This window comes from Saccostrea echinata, unplaced genomic scaffold, assembly GCF_033153115.1.
Source record: "Saccostrea echinata isolate AGI-Se365-2 ecotype Australia unplaced genomic scaffold, CSIRO_AGI_Sech_v1 ptg000003l, whole genome shotgun sequence".
Taxonomy (NCBI): domain Eukaryota; kingdom Metazoa; phylum Mollusca; class Bivalvia; order Ostreida; family Ostreidae; genus Saccostrea; species Saccostrea echinata.
In genome coordinates, this window is record NW_026889752.1 from 11,177,094 (window position 1) to 11,194,740 (window position 17,647).

Here is a 17,647-nt window from a genome sequence, read left to right on the forward strand (position 1 = left end):
GCTCAGTAGTTCTGAGAAAGTCGAAAATGTGAAAAATCTGCGATGTTAACGACAACGACTAATTTTGGAAAGCTTTCTTGTGCATTTTGCTCAAATAAGCTTAAAAGTAGTGGCTGACATAAAATATTTTTATTAAGAGTCCCCAGGTAGATCAGAATTTTATAACATATTGCTGATCGATAATTTGTTCAAAGAATCACCATACGGGGTGGTCTAAGGTCACTTCAATACATAAAATGATATTTTCATAATAGTTTGCCCACTAGGATTACTATAGAATCACAAACTCCTCTCCTTTAATGCATCTTTGGGTTCCAGGGCAAGACAGGCCAAAATAGGTCATAGTGACCTAGTTTTTGAATTTTACAGCTAATCAATTTTCAATTTGTTTTATATTCACATCTTGAAAACTGTAAAGCCTAAAATCATTTAAAAATTTTCAGTCGATGCATTCCGGGGCTTCTGGTGTATAAATAAAAAATTAGCCCACAGTGATCTTTTATTTAAATTTAACTGCTATCCAATTTCAAGTACTTTAGCTAAGTAATTTAAAGACCCCCAGGTCTTCTAGCCTTTTGAGAGCTTTGCCATGTGTTGTTGAAGTGTTAGATAACAAACAGTAATCACCATAAACGTCCACTCCAACATTTCAAATTAAGTTGGCTTTGTATTATGTAACAGTTCGTATTAAAAAAAAGTCACTCAACAATACATCGGCCTTGCGGCAGGTTGTCTTTGCCAACAAGACCATGGCTTGCAAACGTCTTTAAACGAGATTGTTGATGCCCTGGTAACATTAACAGTCAGAGGACTGCCTCAGTTCAGAATTTATCGGACGTACAACATACTCTTGCATGTCGAATTAACATGGAAGTATAAACTCCTTAGGCATGTCATAATGGGATATTGCTATATAAACAAGAGGCCCAAGGGCCTAGAATCGCTCTTCTGAGAAATTGTACAAACTATCTCTTCTATTTTAAGCCTCGATCTTGGTAACCTATATACAAGGATAAAGCCTTGAAATTCCAAAAGTAGGTCAGCATGACCTACATTTTGGTTAACACACTCTGAAAACCCAAGATGCATCAACTGACAAAGTTTGATAATTCTAAGCCCCTTATTTTCTTAAATATTCAGATATAGCCATAACATGTTAAAGGAAGGTCACAGTAACCTACTTACTGGTTAATATACCCCGAGACCCCAAGATGTATCAACTGACAAAGCTTGATGACTTTATGCTTCTTATTATTTGCATAATTTAGATATCAGCTCAATTCCATTAATTGAGACAATGGACAAAATGGTTCTAAGCCAATTAGTATCTGAAACATTACAATAAAGCCATGAAATTCAAAAAGTATGTCATAGCAACTTTCTTTGTGATTGATACACTCCAAGTGCTCAAGATGCATCAACTGACAAAGTTTGACGATTCTAAGCCATGCAATCAGTATCTGAAATAACATTCAATTCCAAAAACAGGTACTGCCTCATCATTCCAAAAGTAGGTCACAGTGACCTACATTTTAGTTGACACATTCTGAGGACCCAAGATGCATGAACTGACAAAGTTTGATAATTCTAAGCCAGTTAGTATCTGAAGTATTTAAATTTAGCCATGAAATTGCAAAAGTAAGTCATGGTGACCTTCCTTTTGGTTGATACACTCTGTGAATTTACAAAAAAAATTTGAAATTTTTAAGGGGAGAGAAAAACTTCAATCTGTGTGTGCTGTTTGAATAAAATTAAGCTGATGCACCAACCTTTCCTATAACTGCAAAATATGAATTCTAATTATAGTTTTTGGATTTTTGTTATATTCTTTAATTAAAATTTTTTTAATAGCTTTAATCTTTTTAAGCAAAGGCATGTTCATAGGTTGTTTCCATGAAAACCAATCGAAGTACATATAATAATTGATTTTTGAACAAGGAACTTGTCCTCTATCTTTGCTACCTATTCTTCATTTTTCATGATAGATTTATTATACCTTAAGTCAAAATTTCAAGTTGGTACAAATTTAAATTAATTATGGAAATAAGACAAAATTCGTCTGCTCCCAGTTTACAATTTATGATCTTGGGACATAATCAGATATGTAAGACCCTTAGAGGTTTGTTTGGTTGGAACTAGTCTTTGCTGATGTTATAATTCATAAACTTCAAACAAATTTATATGTGAACATAAAGAAACATTTTATTTGGTCAAAACCATTACAAAAGCAAATAAAAATAAATGTAAATTAAAAAGTTCTCTGGAAATATAATCTTCCATTATAAACTACATGCAAGTTTACAAGGCATGCACTTTCTGTGCAATAAAACTGCGTAACATCATTGTAACACTGATTGCACTCTAGTCACATATAGATAAGAACACAACTTCCAACAAACAAAATAGGATTGATATTGCCTAAAATGACTTGAAATATTAAAAAAAAATTATGAAAATCTGCAAACTCAAAATCCTCATAAAAGTACAAAAATACGGTAATAATTTTACTTTAAATATTAATTGCAACACACACAAAAACAAACTTTTAATTCTACTACTAATATTGGCACAATTGTGTATTTTATCACATTAAAGCTTGGTCCCAACATACAGTTCTACAGGTGTTCATAGTGTGAACTAATATTCAGGTAATTTATTATGTCTAAAACAATCCATTGTTTATAAAAAGTATTATATTAAATCAAGGTTTCGATGTGCTTAGTCTATGAATATGATTTAAGTATCTATAAAATTGAAGTCCAAAAAATTGAAACATTTTTACTATATGTATTATACCTGTCCAAAAACCACATTATATGTATCTCCTTTCACTATGTTTTTTAGAGTAGCTTCATCTACTTTATTTTACAACACTATTATCTCCTTTCACTTTGTTTTTGAGTGTAGATAGCATATAAAAACAACCACACATCAACAGCTTGGTTGTTCATAATTTTGGTAAAGTTTTCTCCTTCATTTGGAATTTGTTCCACAAAGTTCATCATCCATCCTGGGTTGTTTGGGTCAAGGTCATACTGAGGAGCTGAAACGTAGCCAATCAGAGTTTCTCTCAGGCTGAAAATAAAACGCATAAAACTATCATAAAATGACTTTTTCACCTCCTTCTGCACAAAGTGCTATGAAATATTCTCTTTCTTTAATCATTCTATCATTTACTGAGTGAACTAATATTACTGTAATTTAATAGGCCTGAAAATTTAGTTTTTAATTGCCATGCATTGAGATTTCAATTAAACTCTTGATCCTCCAACTTTTAATAATTGAATAACCATGAACCGACCTCAGTTTGGACATGTCTAAATCATCATCATCTGTTCCTTTGGGAACTGTGATGGTCAACATGATACACTCAAACAGAGTCTCCAGCAGGAGTTCTAGTCTCTCTATGGAGAGTTCCTCACAGAACGACTTGATGATGTCACGCTGGTCAGGTTGGAGGTCCACCCTCAACTCACTGGCCACACCCTCAAAGGCATCCTGAGAAGAGGAAAAGCAATTCGTATTTTAACCCATATGGGCAACAGGAGTGGCTGATTTTTCTTTACATAATATTAATTTCCAATGTATCCTGTATGACTGGCCATTAATTAACTGAGTACTGTATATGTTTTTTTTTTAAGTGTGGTGCAAATTTTGCAAAATAAAAAAAGGATAGATTTGTACGGTTTTTATTTTTGCGCAAGTTATTTTTTGCGAGTGACAGTGTGAGCTTCCACTCACAGTAAACTAAAAGGTTGTTTTCTTATGGCACACAATAACCGACATTATTTCTGCGTGTTTTATTTTTTGTGAATTAAAAATGATCGCAAAAAAATGCGAAAAATAGATCACCTTGAAAAAAAAATGGATATACGGTATTCAGAACTGTTCTTATTTAAATTACCTCCTTGTGTGATGCTTGTCTTTTGGTTTTCTCCATTGCTAATGTAATCCAGAGTGACTGAGCATGCTTACACATACAGGAAGATCTTGCCTAGAAAACAAACATAATCAAACTATACATTATGTTATAGTAAACTAAAACATACACCTGCCCCTCTAATTACTTCACATGTCAAGGTCATATACAAGAAATCATGACACACATCCTATTAAGGTGACACAAATATATGTCAAAAATCATAAACATAACATACATCTTAATATGTATATATATGTGACCAACCTTTTGACTGGGGAATGGATTTTCCATTTTAAGAGTCTGGGTCATAAACTTTTCCAAGGACATGTTAGCATCACCCCCTACAGATTTCAGGAAACTGATGGTAATGTCTAGCTTGTCAAGAGTTTGACAGAGGTCAGGGTAAGCTCTGATCTCTTCACTGATTTGATTGGCTACTGCTGGGGTCAAAGGTTCCTGTGAAAAAAACCAAAAGTAAGAATCCAAAATAGTAAGGAAAAAAACCCCACATGAATTTAAATTATTTAATCTACAATAAAATGTCATCTTTGTTATCTATATACAGATGTAGCAAATAAGTAACAATTCTCACATATGAGAAAATTAGGCTACAAGTATTTTAAAAGAAAATTATTTCTTAAATTTGAGGAGAGTATTTTGTAAACCTGTTTTATTTTCTGCCTGAGATGTCTAAACACCACTGCATTAGTTGTTTCTGATCTGTATGTCATCATCTCATACTGCAAGACAATTTAATGTGGGTCAAAAATGTTGCACATTAAAATTTCTGAGCTACAAAAATACATCATTTGAATATTTTTGCACCAAAACTAATCTTTAACTAGAAGTAAATCATCGTCAGATGTGTTTGTGGGACATAATTCCCAAAGCAAAGTGCTATCTTTTCTCAATTTTCATGTATGATCTTGACTTCGCATGAAGATCAGACCTTAGCCAATTAAAAAGGATGTTTCTCATATATTTCAAGTTTCATCTAATTAAAAGTTATATACAAAGGCAGATAGAGGATGAACCAAGATCAACATACACTTCCCAATGGATCAATCTGCAATGGATAGGCATAAAAATCCCCACAAATACAACGTTTTCCTTATCAATTATCACTTTGATGAGTTAAACCAGGTAATTCAAAACTCTTATTTCATCTAATTATTTTTTTTTCTTAGAAAAATTCATGGTACATCAATTCAACCTTTCTTAAAAACACACATGATATATTTGCAACATTTTAAACTGTTTCTTAACTTAACAACATTTCCAATATGTACCTCATAAACAGGCATGTCAATGACAGACTTGGAGAACAGGAATCGGTCCATGAGCTGGCGCTCCAAGTCACCAAAGTTGTAATCTATCTTGGTTCCTTTGCCGACCTCAAACGTGTAGTGACAGTTGGCCATGACCATGGGGAGGATGTCTCTGTCAGGGTGGAAGCTGATGAGGTGGGCAGAGGTCACATCATTCACCTGAACCTTGGGCAGTTGAGTGTATCTGTTTTGATAAATTCTATAATGTATATGTATTTCAACACTGGCTTCCACAAATCTCAAGGATCCAAGAAGGCCAAGAGTTCAAGTCATTGAGTAAAAGAAAACGTTCATTTGTCAAATATGTAGAGGTACTACCCCTCAAGTTGATATCACTGGTTTATTTTTGTTACAATGAACTGCAAGTCTGTTATAAATTGAAATTCAAGCTTCCAAAAAAGTCTTTAATATGTAAAACCCTTACAAATACTAATTTTTCTTTGAGAAGCGCTGTCCCAAAAATCGCAAGAGTATCTCTGAATTAGGGTACAAAACTGACAAACTGTCACTTAATAGGCTTTCAAATTTTTGTTTAATATTTAGAATCTTTTTCATGTTTTGTTTTCAGAGAATCATTTTTACTAAGGGACCTTTACTTTGTTCTAAAAAAGTGGTCCTTTCAATTTGTATTGAATGAATTTATAATCCTTGCAATAATAATACATGTACAATCCAAACCACTAACTACAAACCTAACACAAATATTGAAGTCAAAATACAGTGCAAGATGAATCAATGAAATACAGTAAAACATGCTTATAACGAAGTGCCAAGGATGGGCGTAATTCATATAGCCATTAAGTTCACAATATATTTAAATTTATATATTAAGCCCAAGAGGAATGAAAATCACTTCACGGTAAGCATCAATTCATTATAAGCATGTTCGCTATAAGCGTTTTTAACTGTAATATACAGTAAATTTTGTCCAATACGGACACCACTGCATGTGGTTTCAAAGAAATTGGCAGGATTAGATAACATTCCAGATAAGATAACATTTTAAACAATTGAATTTATATTGAAAGGGACTGTAAGTTTACATCATATTAGATAAAATTTTGGAATATACAACATCCGTATTAGACAAGTTTCACTGTACACTGCAAAAGAATTATAATAACTTTTCTTGCCAATTGGGCATAATTGGAGAAAAGTTAAATATAAAACAACAACAGACTTACTGCACTGTTTTTTTCTTCTTGCAGTACTCCTGCAGGAAGTTATTTTGTTTCTTCAGTAAGAAGTACAGGAGGCCATAGGAGCAGAGTCCGGCATCCCTGAAAGTTGGTAATAGAACTGACACTGGGTTTGTCTCAGTAATTGATTTATGACAGTACTCCTTAGGAACCCTTGCTAATCCTTCCAGCGTGGGAAAACCTGTAAAGATTTGTACATCGATTAATTTATCCCTCCTATGGTAGTAACATTTTAAAAATACAGATTGAATTAAAATTACATGGTCATCACCCAGGGAACTGTGGTTGTATGTTTATTTCAAAACGGTTCCGATTCAGAAGTGCTGACTTTTACCTAGATTTGCAGCACCTATAATCATACAGTTATATTTTGACCTCTAAGGAGATTATAACAGATGTATCAGGCATGGTCAGTAACATCCTAATAAATAAATCAAAGCCTTAATTGTTGAGCAAGATAATTGGCTTTTTTAAAAATATGTCAGAAGTGTAAAATTTCAATTTTTGCAATTTCTTTGCAAGGAATCCCTAAAAATCCTTGAATATCACCCATACATATTGTTATCTATTGAAGACATCGTTTTGCAACAACCATTTTAAAAACAAATGGCATCGTGACCTGGCCTTTACAGTGGAGACTTCTGATTGGTTACTTACTAAAACTTCTAACTGGTTACTTACTGAATGTTAAAAGTTGTTCACGTACACACTGCCAGGCCTCAATGAAGTCCCTTACCAAATTCTTTATCTCTTCTGCTCTTCCCTCTAAAACAGTTAATGGTTCAGTGATTTTAAGCTAAGATAATTAAGTTTTTTTTTAAATAAAAATTTGTTTCAAATTGTTTCCATTATTTTCATTTTACATTTATCACCCATTTGTAAACAATTTTGGAATACAGTCAAAATTATAAATAGGTTAACTTTGAGACTTTCATATATGACTGGAAAAAAAGTATAAAAAAGCACATGCTCACCTGAGCCACATTGCTATTTAACACTTACGACACACTTTTTCTAACCTAGCTCATACCAAATTAGGGTCATCACTTCTCAAACATCAAGAATTATTACTATGATCTTTGTACACTCAGACTTTTTGACAAGTACTAGCTTTGTTCTTGAACATGTCGGACTCCATGTATTTCTTTTCAATACTTTTTGGGGGCTTTGTTTTTTGCCAGAGTACACTATAATAAAACAGATGGATTACCATTTTCATATGACTCTATCATATCTTCAATTGACATTCTAGTAGCCTCAACTCTGTCCAGCTTTCTCTGGTATCGCTGTATCAGCACCCTCTGAAGTTTTAGAATGTTTGGTACCAGGCGGATAGCTCTCAGATGGTGCTCCTAAAACAAATAAACAGGTGACACAATTAAGACATACATGTATTAATGGGACACAGTGTGTCGTGACAGGAAATCAAAATTAATACACTTTAAAGAATTCATTTATTATTTCATGTGACTCCTCCATGGCAAATAAATTTAAGGCAAAAAGGTATTTTTTTTTTGGAGAGACTAACTCTCACTACTGTTTACCTCTTGTAAGAACATGATGAGTACTTGATGACCCCTGCTCTGTACTTGTAAGTGTTTACCTCTTGTAAGAACATGATGAGTACTTGATGAGCCCTGCTCTGTACTTGTAAGTGTTTACCTCTTGTAAGAACATAATGAGTACTTGATGACCCCTGCTCTGTACTTGTAAGTGTTTACCTCTTGTAAGAACATGGTGAGTACTTGATGAGCCCTGCTCTGTACTTGTAAGTGTTTACCTCTTGTAAGAACATGGTGAGTACTTGATGAGCCCTGCTCTGTACTTGTAAGTGTTTACCTCTTGTAAGAACATAATGAGTACTTGATGAGCCCTGCTCTGTACTTGTAAGTGTTTACCTCTTGTAAGAACATGTGAAGTACTTGATGACCTTTGCTCTGTATTTGTAAGTGTTTACCTCTTGTAAGAACATGATGAGTACTTGATGAGCCCTGCTCTGTACTTGTAAGTGTTTACCTCTTGTAAGAACATGATGAGTACTTGATGACCTCTGCTCTGTATTGCAAGTGTTTACCTCTTGTAAGAACATGATGAGTACTTGATGAGCCCTGCTCTGTACTTGTAAGGTGTGTAGTAGGTGGTCCATGGTTATCTGTGATCGGTAGCGCCACACAGCTTGAACATTGTGAAGAGTGCTCGGTGAGGAATGTTCAGAGGGAATGTCCATCTCAAATAACAAACACAGCAAAGGGTCTGAACCTGCAGAAAAGAAAGATCTCCTTAATTTATGATACAATGCACTGAAATAAAGTCATTTTTTTTGTTACTGTAAACAAAAAATAATTAAGTCCGCAGTATATATTCAAGTCAAAAAAAGAAGTGCAGACTCTTATATGTGACTTACCAAGTCTCTGATCATTAGCAAGTTGCTTATTTAAAGATTTCAGAAAGCTGTCCATATCCTGAAAAACAGAGAAAATACTAGTACTACAAATATGCTGGACTACTAATAATCTCACAATATATTGATCCAATAGCACTGAAAAGTTTGGAACCCAGTTGAACACTTTACAAGTTAGAAAAGTGTCTTTCAACTTTATGTACTTACCTTAAGAACTGGTGACAAATAAGTTTGAGTAAAATCCTCTTCCCATTTCATTCTGCTATTTTTATTGGCTAAGAAGCATATTTCCTGATTCATCTGAGTACCTAACAAATAATACAAAAAAAGATACATGTAAGTAAATCATTGAACTAAACATAAAGCTCCTCTCAAACTCTTTGGTTAAAGCTGAGCCCGATAAAAATAGCCACACCCCATATTAGTTTTCCTATCTCTGACATTAAATATGCGTCGGAAGCAAATTGAAAGTGGGGTGGCTAATCTAAACCAACAAAAAAAGGTAAGCCCCAATTTTCAATGCCTATATTATGTCTATCTTTGAAAAAAAAGTGGGGGGGGCTAAGCCCCCCCCCCCCCGGTTCCGACGCCTATGCATTAGCACTACGATACATATATCCTTTGCATTTGCTACACCTGATTGCATGTGGATCTCATGGTGGATGGGTAGCATTTTTACATTGTCTTAGGGTTTACATTTTATCCCATCATTTTGCATGCATTTGTGTTTGTTTGTAGTGCACTGACCTGTGTGATTGATGTTTTGATGTTACTCCCTTCTACATCCCCCCCCCCCCCCCCCCCCCCCCCCGTTTCTTCATCGTGCAGTTGATTTTTATAGCCACAGAGTAACAATGGCCACGAACATGTAAAATGTACAATTTATGCATAATTTTACTTTTATCGTGTCAAAATAACAATGGTGATGCAAGGTGTACATTATGTACAGTGAAATAGTTTGAATCTTGAAGAAGTCAGAGGCTTATTTTAAGGGCTCAAGAAATACAGTCAAATGAAGAGAAATATGGCAGACAAGAATAAATCTCTTCCTTTTACAGTACAATAAAAAAAAACTGCTGAGAGAGAAGAAAGGGAGAGACATTTTCAAAGGCATAGGAAGTGAATGAAATATAAAATACTCTAAGACTTTTAGAATTTCGTATTGAACACAGACATTGTGAATTTATGCTGATAATGAACTAACTTTTATCAAATAGTACTAGAAAATTATGAAATATTAACTGTCAGTGAATATAATGAATAATGAACTAAAAAGTCTACCATCTTTGATTTTTAAAATTGTTTATAAAGACCTACCTCTGTGTTTCTCCATGATGTCATTACAAATTCTATGTATCAGGATATAGACATCATCCACACTTTTTCCTATGGCTCTCTGGATAGTGACAAGATCTTTCTCTATGTGTGCCCACAAGAATGGCAGGACTATGTCTTGATCTAGGTCTGGTTTGATCATGCTTTCAATAGCCTAGATAAAAATGGAGACATATTAAAACGACACTTTGGTTGACCAGCTATGTTGCACAGTACTACGGTATAAATGTACATGTAATACAGTACTAATTATTTTGCATTTCATCAAGTTCAATTTTTGGGGGGATCATTATGTGTAAAAGGAACACCTCCCAAGCAATAATGCCATAAACATATTAAGCTCCTGTCATCATTATACTAAAACAAAGCTGTTCTTTTTTTTTTACCTCACTGTTGAATAAAGCACTAAATCTGACCTCAAGATTGATGCTGGCTCCTAGGTACATGGCCATGTGAGTGAAGAGTCTGACTATGGCACACTCAATGGGGGACAGACTTCTCTCAGGACTGGCCACGGGTTGTCTCCCTTCTGCCCGACCCAAAATGTGACCGGTAGCAGTCTGATCTAACCTGTCAACATCAAAATATGATAAATAAGCTGTGTAATACGGAAAGTTAAGGTTCTGAAAAGCCTTTCTAAGTAAAAATTTTTTTTCACATTTTTCTCTTCATGAATTGCAGAAATCTGCTTGAAGGAAGGAAATAATAGTGTTTTCCAACATACCCTTGGTCAAGTATGTTGCCAGCTATTAATTGGTGACCTTGACCTCCAATTTCTTGACCACAGTCTTTACACCTACCAACAATGGCTGGTCTGCCACACTGTAATACAGAAAGTAAATTTTTTACCCATCATGCAACTGATTAGTGAGGGAAAGTTTGACCGTCACTTCATATCAATATAATCCCCTCCCCCAGTTTTCTTAAACAAAGGAATTTTTTTTTTTTTTTTAAATTTCAGAGTTATCTCCTCTCCATAAAGAGCCACTTCTCTTAAACACTGTTCACATCAAGTTACATGTTAAATATTAAATGTAAAAACTTCCAAAATTCAAATTTCAAGTGAGGTTCAATCCACAACACCAAGAAAATGAAATACTTACATTACCAATCACATACGGATGACCATTTGGGCAGCCTAAAACATATATTTTATTGTCAATAAATGAACAGCTTTATCAAGAATATGCATCAAAATTTTCATTTATTTTTTTTTCTCTCATAATTTGATAAAATTGAACATTGGTTCAACATAAATCAAATATTCTCTGAAAATTAGTCACTGTATAAGCAAAAATTTAAGTGAAGATTCAATTTTTGGCATTTCAAGCATTGCACATTGGAGGTTATCATAATCTTTCTAGGCATAATACAATTGCTAAAAATACTTCTTGCTAAAATTAAATACCAATTTTCAAGGACAAATCGCTAAACTTGCATCTCACTAAAATTTCTGCTATTACCACAATACTTTAAATTCAGCATATGTCTTATATTGTTTTTAGCATCTTACGGTAGAATACTGGATTTGCATCGTTCACTCCTCTGGCAGCCAATAGAGCCTCCCTCATCTCTGCAACATTATCTTGTGGCATTGTGGGCAGGAAAGCACCCTAACAAAAAATCACCAACAAACTGAGATGATTTTACATTGCTATCAAACCTCAAATATTTTCAAAATGCTAAGTTACAGTGGAGCCTCATTAATCCAGACCCCAATAATCCGGACCCCAATTATCTGGATGCTTGACCTTCCAGACAACATTTATGGGAAATAATTTATATTTATATAAACTAAGTATGTTTCATTTATCCAGATGATTCCTTAGTCTGGACAATTTGCTTGGGAACACAAGGATCCAGATAAATGAGGCACGACTGTACATTAAAATTAAACTCTATCATCTGAAACATACTGCGTGTTTGGCTGTAAAGATTTGTTTGAAATACACACAAAAATATAAATATACAGATCTAAAACTCTATGTTCAATTGTATAATATTATCATCTTTTCATATGGAAAAATCTTTTTTTGCAAAACACCCTGCCCTAGCTGACACTACCCACCTGCATGTCCTGTGGTTGTTGAACCAGTTTGTTGAGGGGTTCTATGAGTGTACTCTCCTCAGGAATCTGTAACAATGTGATAAAAAAGTGGTTCAACAGACACACCGTACTCTGATGTCCGAGGTCCATTCCCTCCTGAACGGTCAGCTGAGGGTTTCTCCTCCACAGAGCATTTCTACAGAGTGCTTCATGAAGTTTAGCCTGAAGGTACACAACAATTAACTCAAAAACAAAGTAAAAATTCATCAAAATTAACAGAGCTTAATGACATCAGACAAAAAATTAAAAGGTAGTTGGAAAATATCATATATTTAGCAATAATTTATCAAAGTTGAACTATAAATACATGTATTGTAGACTGTGACCATATGCATAGCTAACAGCAGGCATTAACAAGAAGTCTGTGAGCCAATGCTCACTAATAATACCCCCGCTCTGATGTGAATACACAAGTTCAGTTATGGACAAACACAGTGATAATCAGGAAAATGACATTGGATTAGTAAAAAATGAATCCCAACATATGGCATGCCTAAACAAAGATTGTGCTAAAATTTCAAGCATCTGCGATGAGTAGTTGCTGAGAAAACTGCGACCAAAATTTGTTATGTATGATACGGACAGACACACGAATAAACAGGAAGTCAACATCGGATTTGTACAAAAATGATGAATCCCAACATATGGCATGCCTAAACAAAGAGTGTGCTAAAATTTCAAGCACCTGGGATGAGTAGTTGCTTAGAAAACTACGACCAAAATTTGTTATGTATGATACGGACAGACACACGAATAAACAGGAAGTTAACATCGGATTAGTACAACAAGAGGCCCATGGGCCACATCGCTCACCTGACTAACTTTGGCCATGCTCTTCATTACCAGACTTCCCCCCTTGTAATACCTATTGTGGCCCCGCCCTACCCCCGGGGGCCATGATTTGAACAATTTAGAATCTACACTACCCCAGGATGCTTCCACATAAGTTTCAGTTTTTCTGGTCCAGTGGTTCTTGAGAAGATTTTTAAAGATTTTTCCTATATATTTCAATGTTTCCCTATTGTGGCCCCGCCCTACCCCCGGGGTCATGATTTGAACAATTTAGAATCTACACTACCCCAGGATGCTTCCACATAAGTTTCAGCTTCTCTGGCTCTGTGGTTGTTGAGAAGATTTTTAAAGATTCTTCCTATATATTTCAATGTAAAACTTGTATTCCTTTTGTGGCCCTGCCCTACCCCCGGGGGTCATGATTTGAACAATTTAAATCTACACTACCCCAGGATGCTTCCACATAAGTTTCGGCTTTTCTGGCACAGTGGTTCTTGAGGAGAAGATTTTTAAAGATTTTTCCTATATATTTCAATGTAAAACTTGGATTCCCTATTGTGGCCCCGCCCTACCCCCGGGGGTCATGATTTGAACAGTTTAGAATCAACACTATCCCAGGATGCTTCCACATAAGTTTCAGCTTTTCTGGCCCAGTGGTTCTTGAGAAGAAGATTTTTTAATGACCCCACCCTATTTTTGTCTTTTCTTGATTATCTCCCCTTGTAAGGGGACTCGGCCCTTTATTTTAACAATTTAAACTCCCCTTCACCAAAGGGTACTTTGTATCAAGTTTGGTTAAAATTGGCCCAGTGGTTCTTGAGAAGAAGTTGAAAATGTGAAAAGTTTACGGACGGACGCATGGATAAACAGGAAGTTGAGATCGAATTCGTACAAAAATGAATCCCACCACATGGCATGCCTAAACAAAGATTGTGCTAAAATTTCAAGCATCTGCAATGATTGGTTGCTGAGAAAACTGCGACCAAAATTTGTTACAGACAGACAGACAGCTAGACGGACGGACAGACAGACAGACAGACACACAAGGGTAAAACAGTATACCCCCCTCTCCTTCGGAGCAGGGGTATAATGAATATATAATTAAATTAATACATATATATATATATATTCCATAGCTTACCTGATTTGCAAACAGAGGGTGTTGTGCCATAAACTGATGTAGAAGTTCAATAGCCTGTGAGGAAGAAAATGTAAATTAAAATCATAAATCATACTTGTAAATTTATCTTTTTATAGCATGAAATAACTAAGAAAATATTTGGACACAATTAAATTTTATTCTCTGTTAGAACAAACTTAAGATAATTTAAAGATATCTAGGAATATCACTTTAATAAGCATTGAAATACAATTACAGCAAATGAGAACTTAGTTTTGTGGCTCAACAAAAACTTACAGCTGCAGTAACTCTTCTCTTGTTTTCTGGGTACAAATAAGACATAGTTATTTCCCTAAGAATAGCCAGGAGAGTTAGTGTTCTTTTCTGGAACTCAGGTGCCCTGACACTCTGAAAAACATAGCAGATTACCAGACTACTCACGTGTATACTCTTTAGAAAATACAAAATATTTCCTCATTGTTTTTAAAAAGCTCACTAAGAGTTACAAATTCATAAAAAGTAGCTCCCTGTTAAACTGATAATCAATTATCATATTTAAGGATTATTAGATTATATATTTTATCACATATACTATATACTGTGGAATCTTTAGAATTTGTGGGGGTCAATGTTCCTGGGCACCCTACATTTTTCTGGTTCGTGGGGATGTAATTTCATGGGTAACTCTTCTACACAGAGTTAATGAACCAATAGTTTAAAAAGTTATTATTCTTTAGGATGTATAACTGAGTTAGGAGGACCCACGAAATCCACAGAAATAGGTCCCTCATGAACAATAATGACTCTACAGTTCTTTGCACCATTTTTATAAAGTCAACTACAATAAGTATCAATCATGTTAGCATTAATTTTATACCTTCCTGTACAACATTTTTAATGAGTACAATCTACCTCTATAGCAGTGTTGAATATATCCATGTTCTGTCCCAGTGCTGCCTGGGTTAACTTCTCTCTCAGTGCTTTGTACTGGTCTCCACACACAATAAACCTGTCACTGCACTCAACAATCTGTGTCAAATATCAAGGATTATTTTCACTCTGTATGGCACAATATTTAATCAAGTATCTTCTACTTCTAAAACAGTCAAGGACAATATAAATATCCAGCTAACTGCATTTTGTAAAACTAAAGCATGTTGAATGACCTTGACATTTTTTCCAAGTTTAAAATTTAATTTTTTATGTCCCGTATTATTAAAACAAATTGCATAATCTCAATTATAAGACTGAGACTGATGGCATTTGAATCTCTGCTAAGTCAGACAAACTGTGCTCATGCTGTTCATGATGTGATACCTCATTTTTCTGGAGTTCTGGTACACTCAACCATCGAACTGTGGCAGCATCACTTGTCTTGCAGACTTTTTGATAGGTCTCCAATCCAAAGCATCGGCAGAGGTGTTTGATAAGGAACAACCTAAAAGTGCAGAAAATTTAAAAAGAAAATTTTTAAAAGACATTTGCCTAAAAATATGGAGTAATGTTACTTTATGATACATTTTTAAAAAATCTTACTTTGGCTGCTTTGACCTGCATTCATCACACAGCCTACCAGCAGCTTCTAAAAGTCTTCTGATACTCTGTCCCCCCTTTATTGACTTCTCCACCAGTAACTTGTGGAGGATTTCTGCCACAACAATCAGTCCGAACCTGGTTTCAGCCATACAATACAACTTCTCTATGTCCAAACCCTCCTTCATCACCAGGTGGACATTGTGCTGAAGCATGTGGGTAGCCATCTTGATTTTCGATTTTTCAGGGTCAGAATTTTTGGTTACTTCTTGATCAAAGGAGTCCTGAAGCATGAAGTTAATTTAGAAACTTAGTGCACAACCCACATGATCTAACATGGTTTGAAAACAGTAGACTAAGTGTATATCTAAAAATATAAAAACAAACCTAAGAGGGAATGATAAAAAGTATGCAAGCTTTGGGATACAGGGTTAATAGTTTCTGAGTACATGGTTATGTATCTTCTCCTTGAGTATCCTCTATACACTAAAGGAAAAGTTTTCTTGGACATTGAAAAAATTACATTGTGTAAATTAAGGTGTAAACATTGAGCTTATCTTTTACTTTTTACAATTACATAGGGTACTTTTCATCACCACAAGGAAATGTGTTTAAAGACAGTGAAGAACTGATGAACAGAAAACACTGTTATTTACTTAAGTGGGCAAAATACCTGCAAATGAAGTGTTCAATTTATTCATCTTGGCCTATTAAAATGATATGAATACTTGATTTGATCACAAATTAAGTAATACACTGTACATTTCTATTTATTTTATATTATTCCAGATCAAAGGGCAGATTACTCTCTCTGCATAAAAATACCACAAAATAAGAACTAGATCTTTAGTGTGTAGTGTATAGAGTGTGTCTTAACTTCAAGTCAGCATGTTACAACATCTAGAGGTATCATTGGATGAAATTATGTCATTCAGTTATCTGAAAGCCTTCTGAAAAGTGACTAAAGGCAGAGCTTTACCATCCAGTCACCCTCACAAACAATACAACGATCATTCAGTTAACTGAATGGTGCAGTTTCATCAAGTGTATGACAATTATTTTATATGGCTTTCACTTCACCTTTTGGTATTGGGACAGGGGGGCCAGTTAGTGACTTTTTTTTGGAAAATCAATATACAATAAAACTCATCTTATTTGGGGTTTCTAGTTTTCATTATCACCTAAATTTCCATTTTGCTTGTTGATGTACTATTTATTCAAATACAATCAAATCTCATCATGTCAAACTCTATGGGACCAAGAAAAAAACTTCAAAATATCCAAGGATTCGAGATATTGAGGGTAAAATACTTAAAGACTAAGTGGTTGGGACTTCCAAACCACTTCAACACATCCATGGTATTCGAGACAGGTGTTCGAGATATGGAAGTTCAACTGTATACCTTTAAGTTGGGGGGGGGGGGGGATTAATGACTATTGGGTAAATTAACACATTCAGTTGGAAATTCTCTCATTTAACACATTATACATGTATCATACATTACCTCTAGACACTGAATGACCAACAGAGACAGTTCTATCATTTTCTCTTCATTCTCTGTGAGGGACATCAGTTTCTCCACTTGATCCAAATACATCCCCAAGCACTCTCTTACTTCATCAGAGCTTCAAATTAAATAATATCAAAGTGTGTTTAAAATGCCCACAGAGCAAAAAGTATTGAAAAAGCTACAGAACACATATTAACATTTTTTTACATTGCAAATGTCTGAGATATTAAAAGGATCAATACATTAATATAAAGTTAAGTTCAAGCCACAGGATTCACAAAGTCTTTCAACTTCCATTAATCTCTGTGACTTTGTTCAAAAAAAAAAAAAGAGAAAGAAAAGGAAAAAAAAACAAAAAAAAAAAAAACTATTTAGTATTGGATGATGTAAGCTTTGTCA

At 34.6% G+C, this 17,647-nt stretch overlaps 1 protein-coding gene across 1 annotated transcript in view; it reads right to left on the reverse strand.

Moving 5' to 3' along the window:
• Window positions 1–2,243: 2,243 nt before the first annotated feature.
• LOC133178577 (E3 ubiquitin-protein ligase rnf213-alpha-like) overlaps window positions 2,244–17,647 on the reverse strand; it is a 137,730-nt gene continuing 122,326 nt past the window's right edge. The window contains exons 66-89 of the mRNA XM_061313290.1: window positions 17,243–17,363; window positions 15,741–16,021; window positions 15,522–15,642; window positions 15,117–15,233; window positions 14,502–14,612; window positions 14,226–14,279; window positions 12,254–12,454; window positions 11,699–11,798; window positions 11,289–11,323; window positions 10,910–11,007; window positions 10,602–10,755; window positions 10,168–10,339; window positions 9,058–9,158; window positions 8,854–8,911; window positions 8,524–8,708; window positions 7,660–7,801; window positions 7,131–7,214; window positions 6,438–6,630; window positions 5,212–5,434; window positions 4,588–4,662; window positions 4,187–4,378; window positions 3,905–3,994; window positions 3,302–3,498; window positions 2,244–3,075 (exon numbers count right to left, since the gene is read on the reverse strand). Coding sequence (XP_061169274.1) covers window positions 2,877–3,075; window positions 3,302–3,498; window positions 3,905–3,994; window positions 4,187–4,378; window positions 4,588–4,662; window positions 5,212–5,434; window positions 6,438–6,630; window positions 7,131–7,214; window positions 7,660–7,801; window positions 8,524–8,708; window positions 8,854–8,911; window positions 9,058–9,158; window positions 10,168–10,339; window positions 10,602–10,755; window positions 10,910–11,007; window positions 11,289–11,323; window positions 11,699–11,798; window positions 12,254–12,454; window positions 14,226–14,279; window positions 14,502–14,612; window positions 15,117–15,233; window positions 15,522–15,642; window positions 15,741–16,021; window positions 17,243–17,363 — 3,304 coding nt within the window. The 3' untranslated portion in view covers window positions 2,244–2,876. The remainder of the gene's footprint in view (window positions 3,076–3,301; window positions 3,499–3,904; window positions 3,995–4,186; window positions 4,379–4,587; window positions 4,663–5,211; window positions 5,435–6,437; window positions 6,631–7,130; window positions 7,215–7,659; window positions 7,802–8,523; window positions 8,709–8,853; window positions 8,912–9,057; window positions 9,159–10,167; window positions 10,340–10,601; window positions 10,756–10,909; window positions 11,008–11,288; window positions 11,324–11,698; window positions 11,799–12,253; window positions 12,455–14,225; window positions 14,280–14,501; window positions 14,613–15,116; window positions 15,234–15,521; window positions 15,643–15,740; window positions 16,022–17,242; window positions 17,364–17,647) is intronic.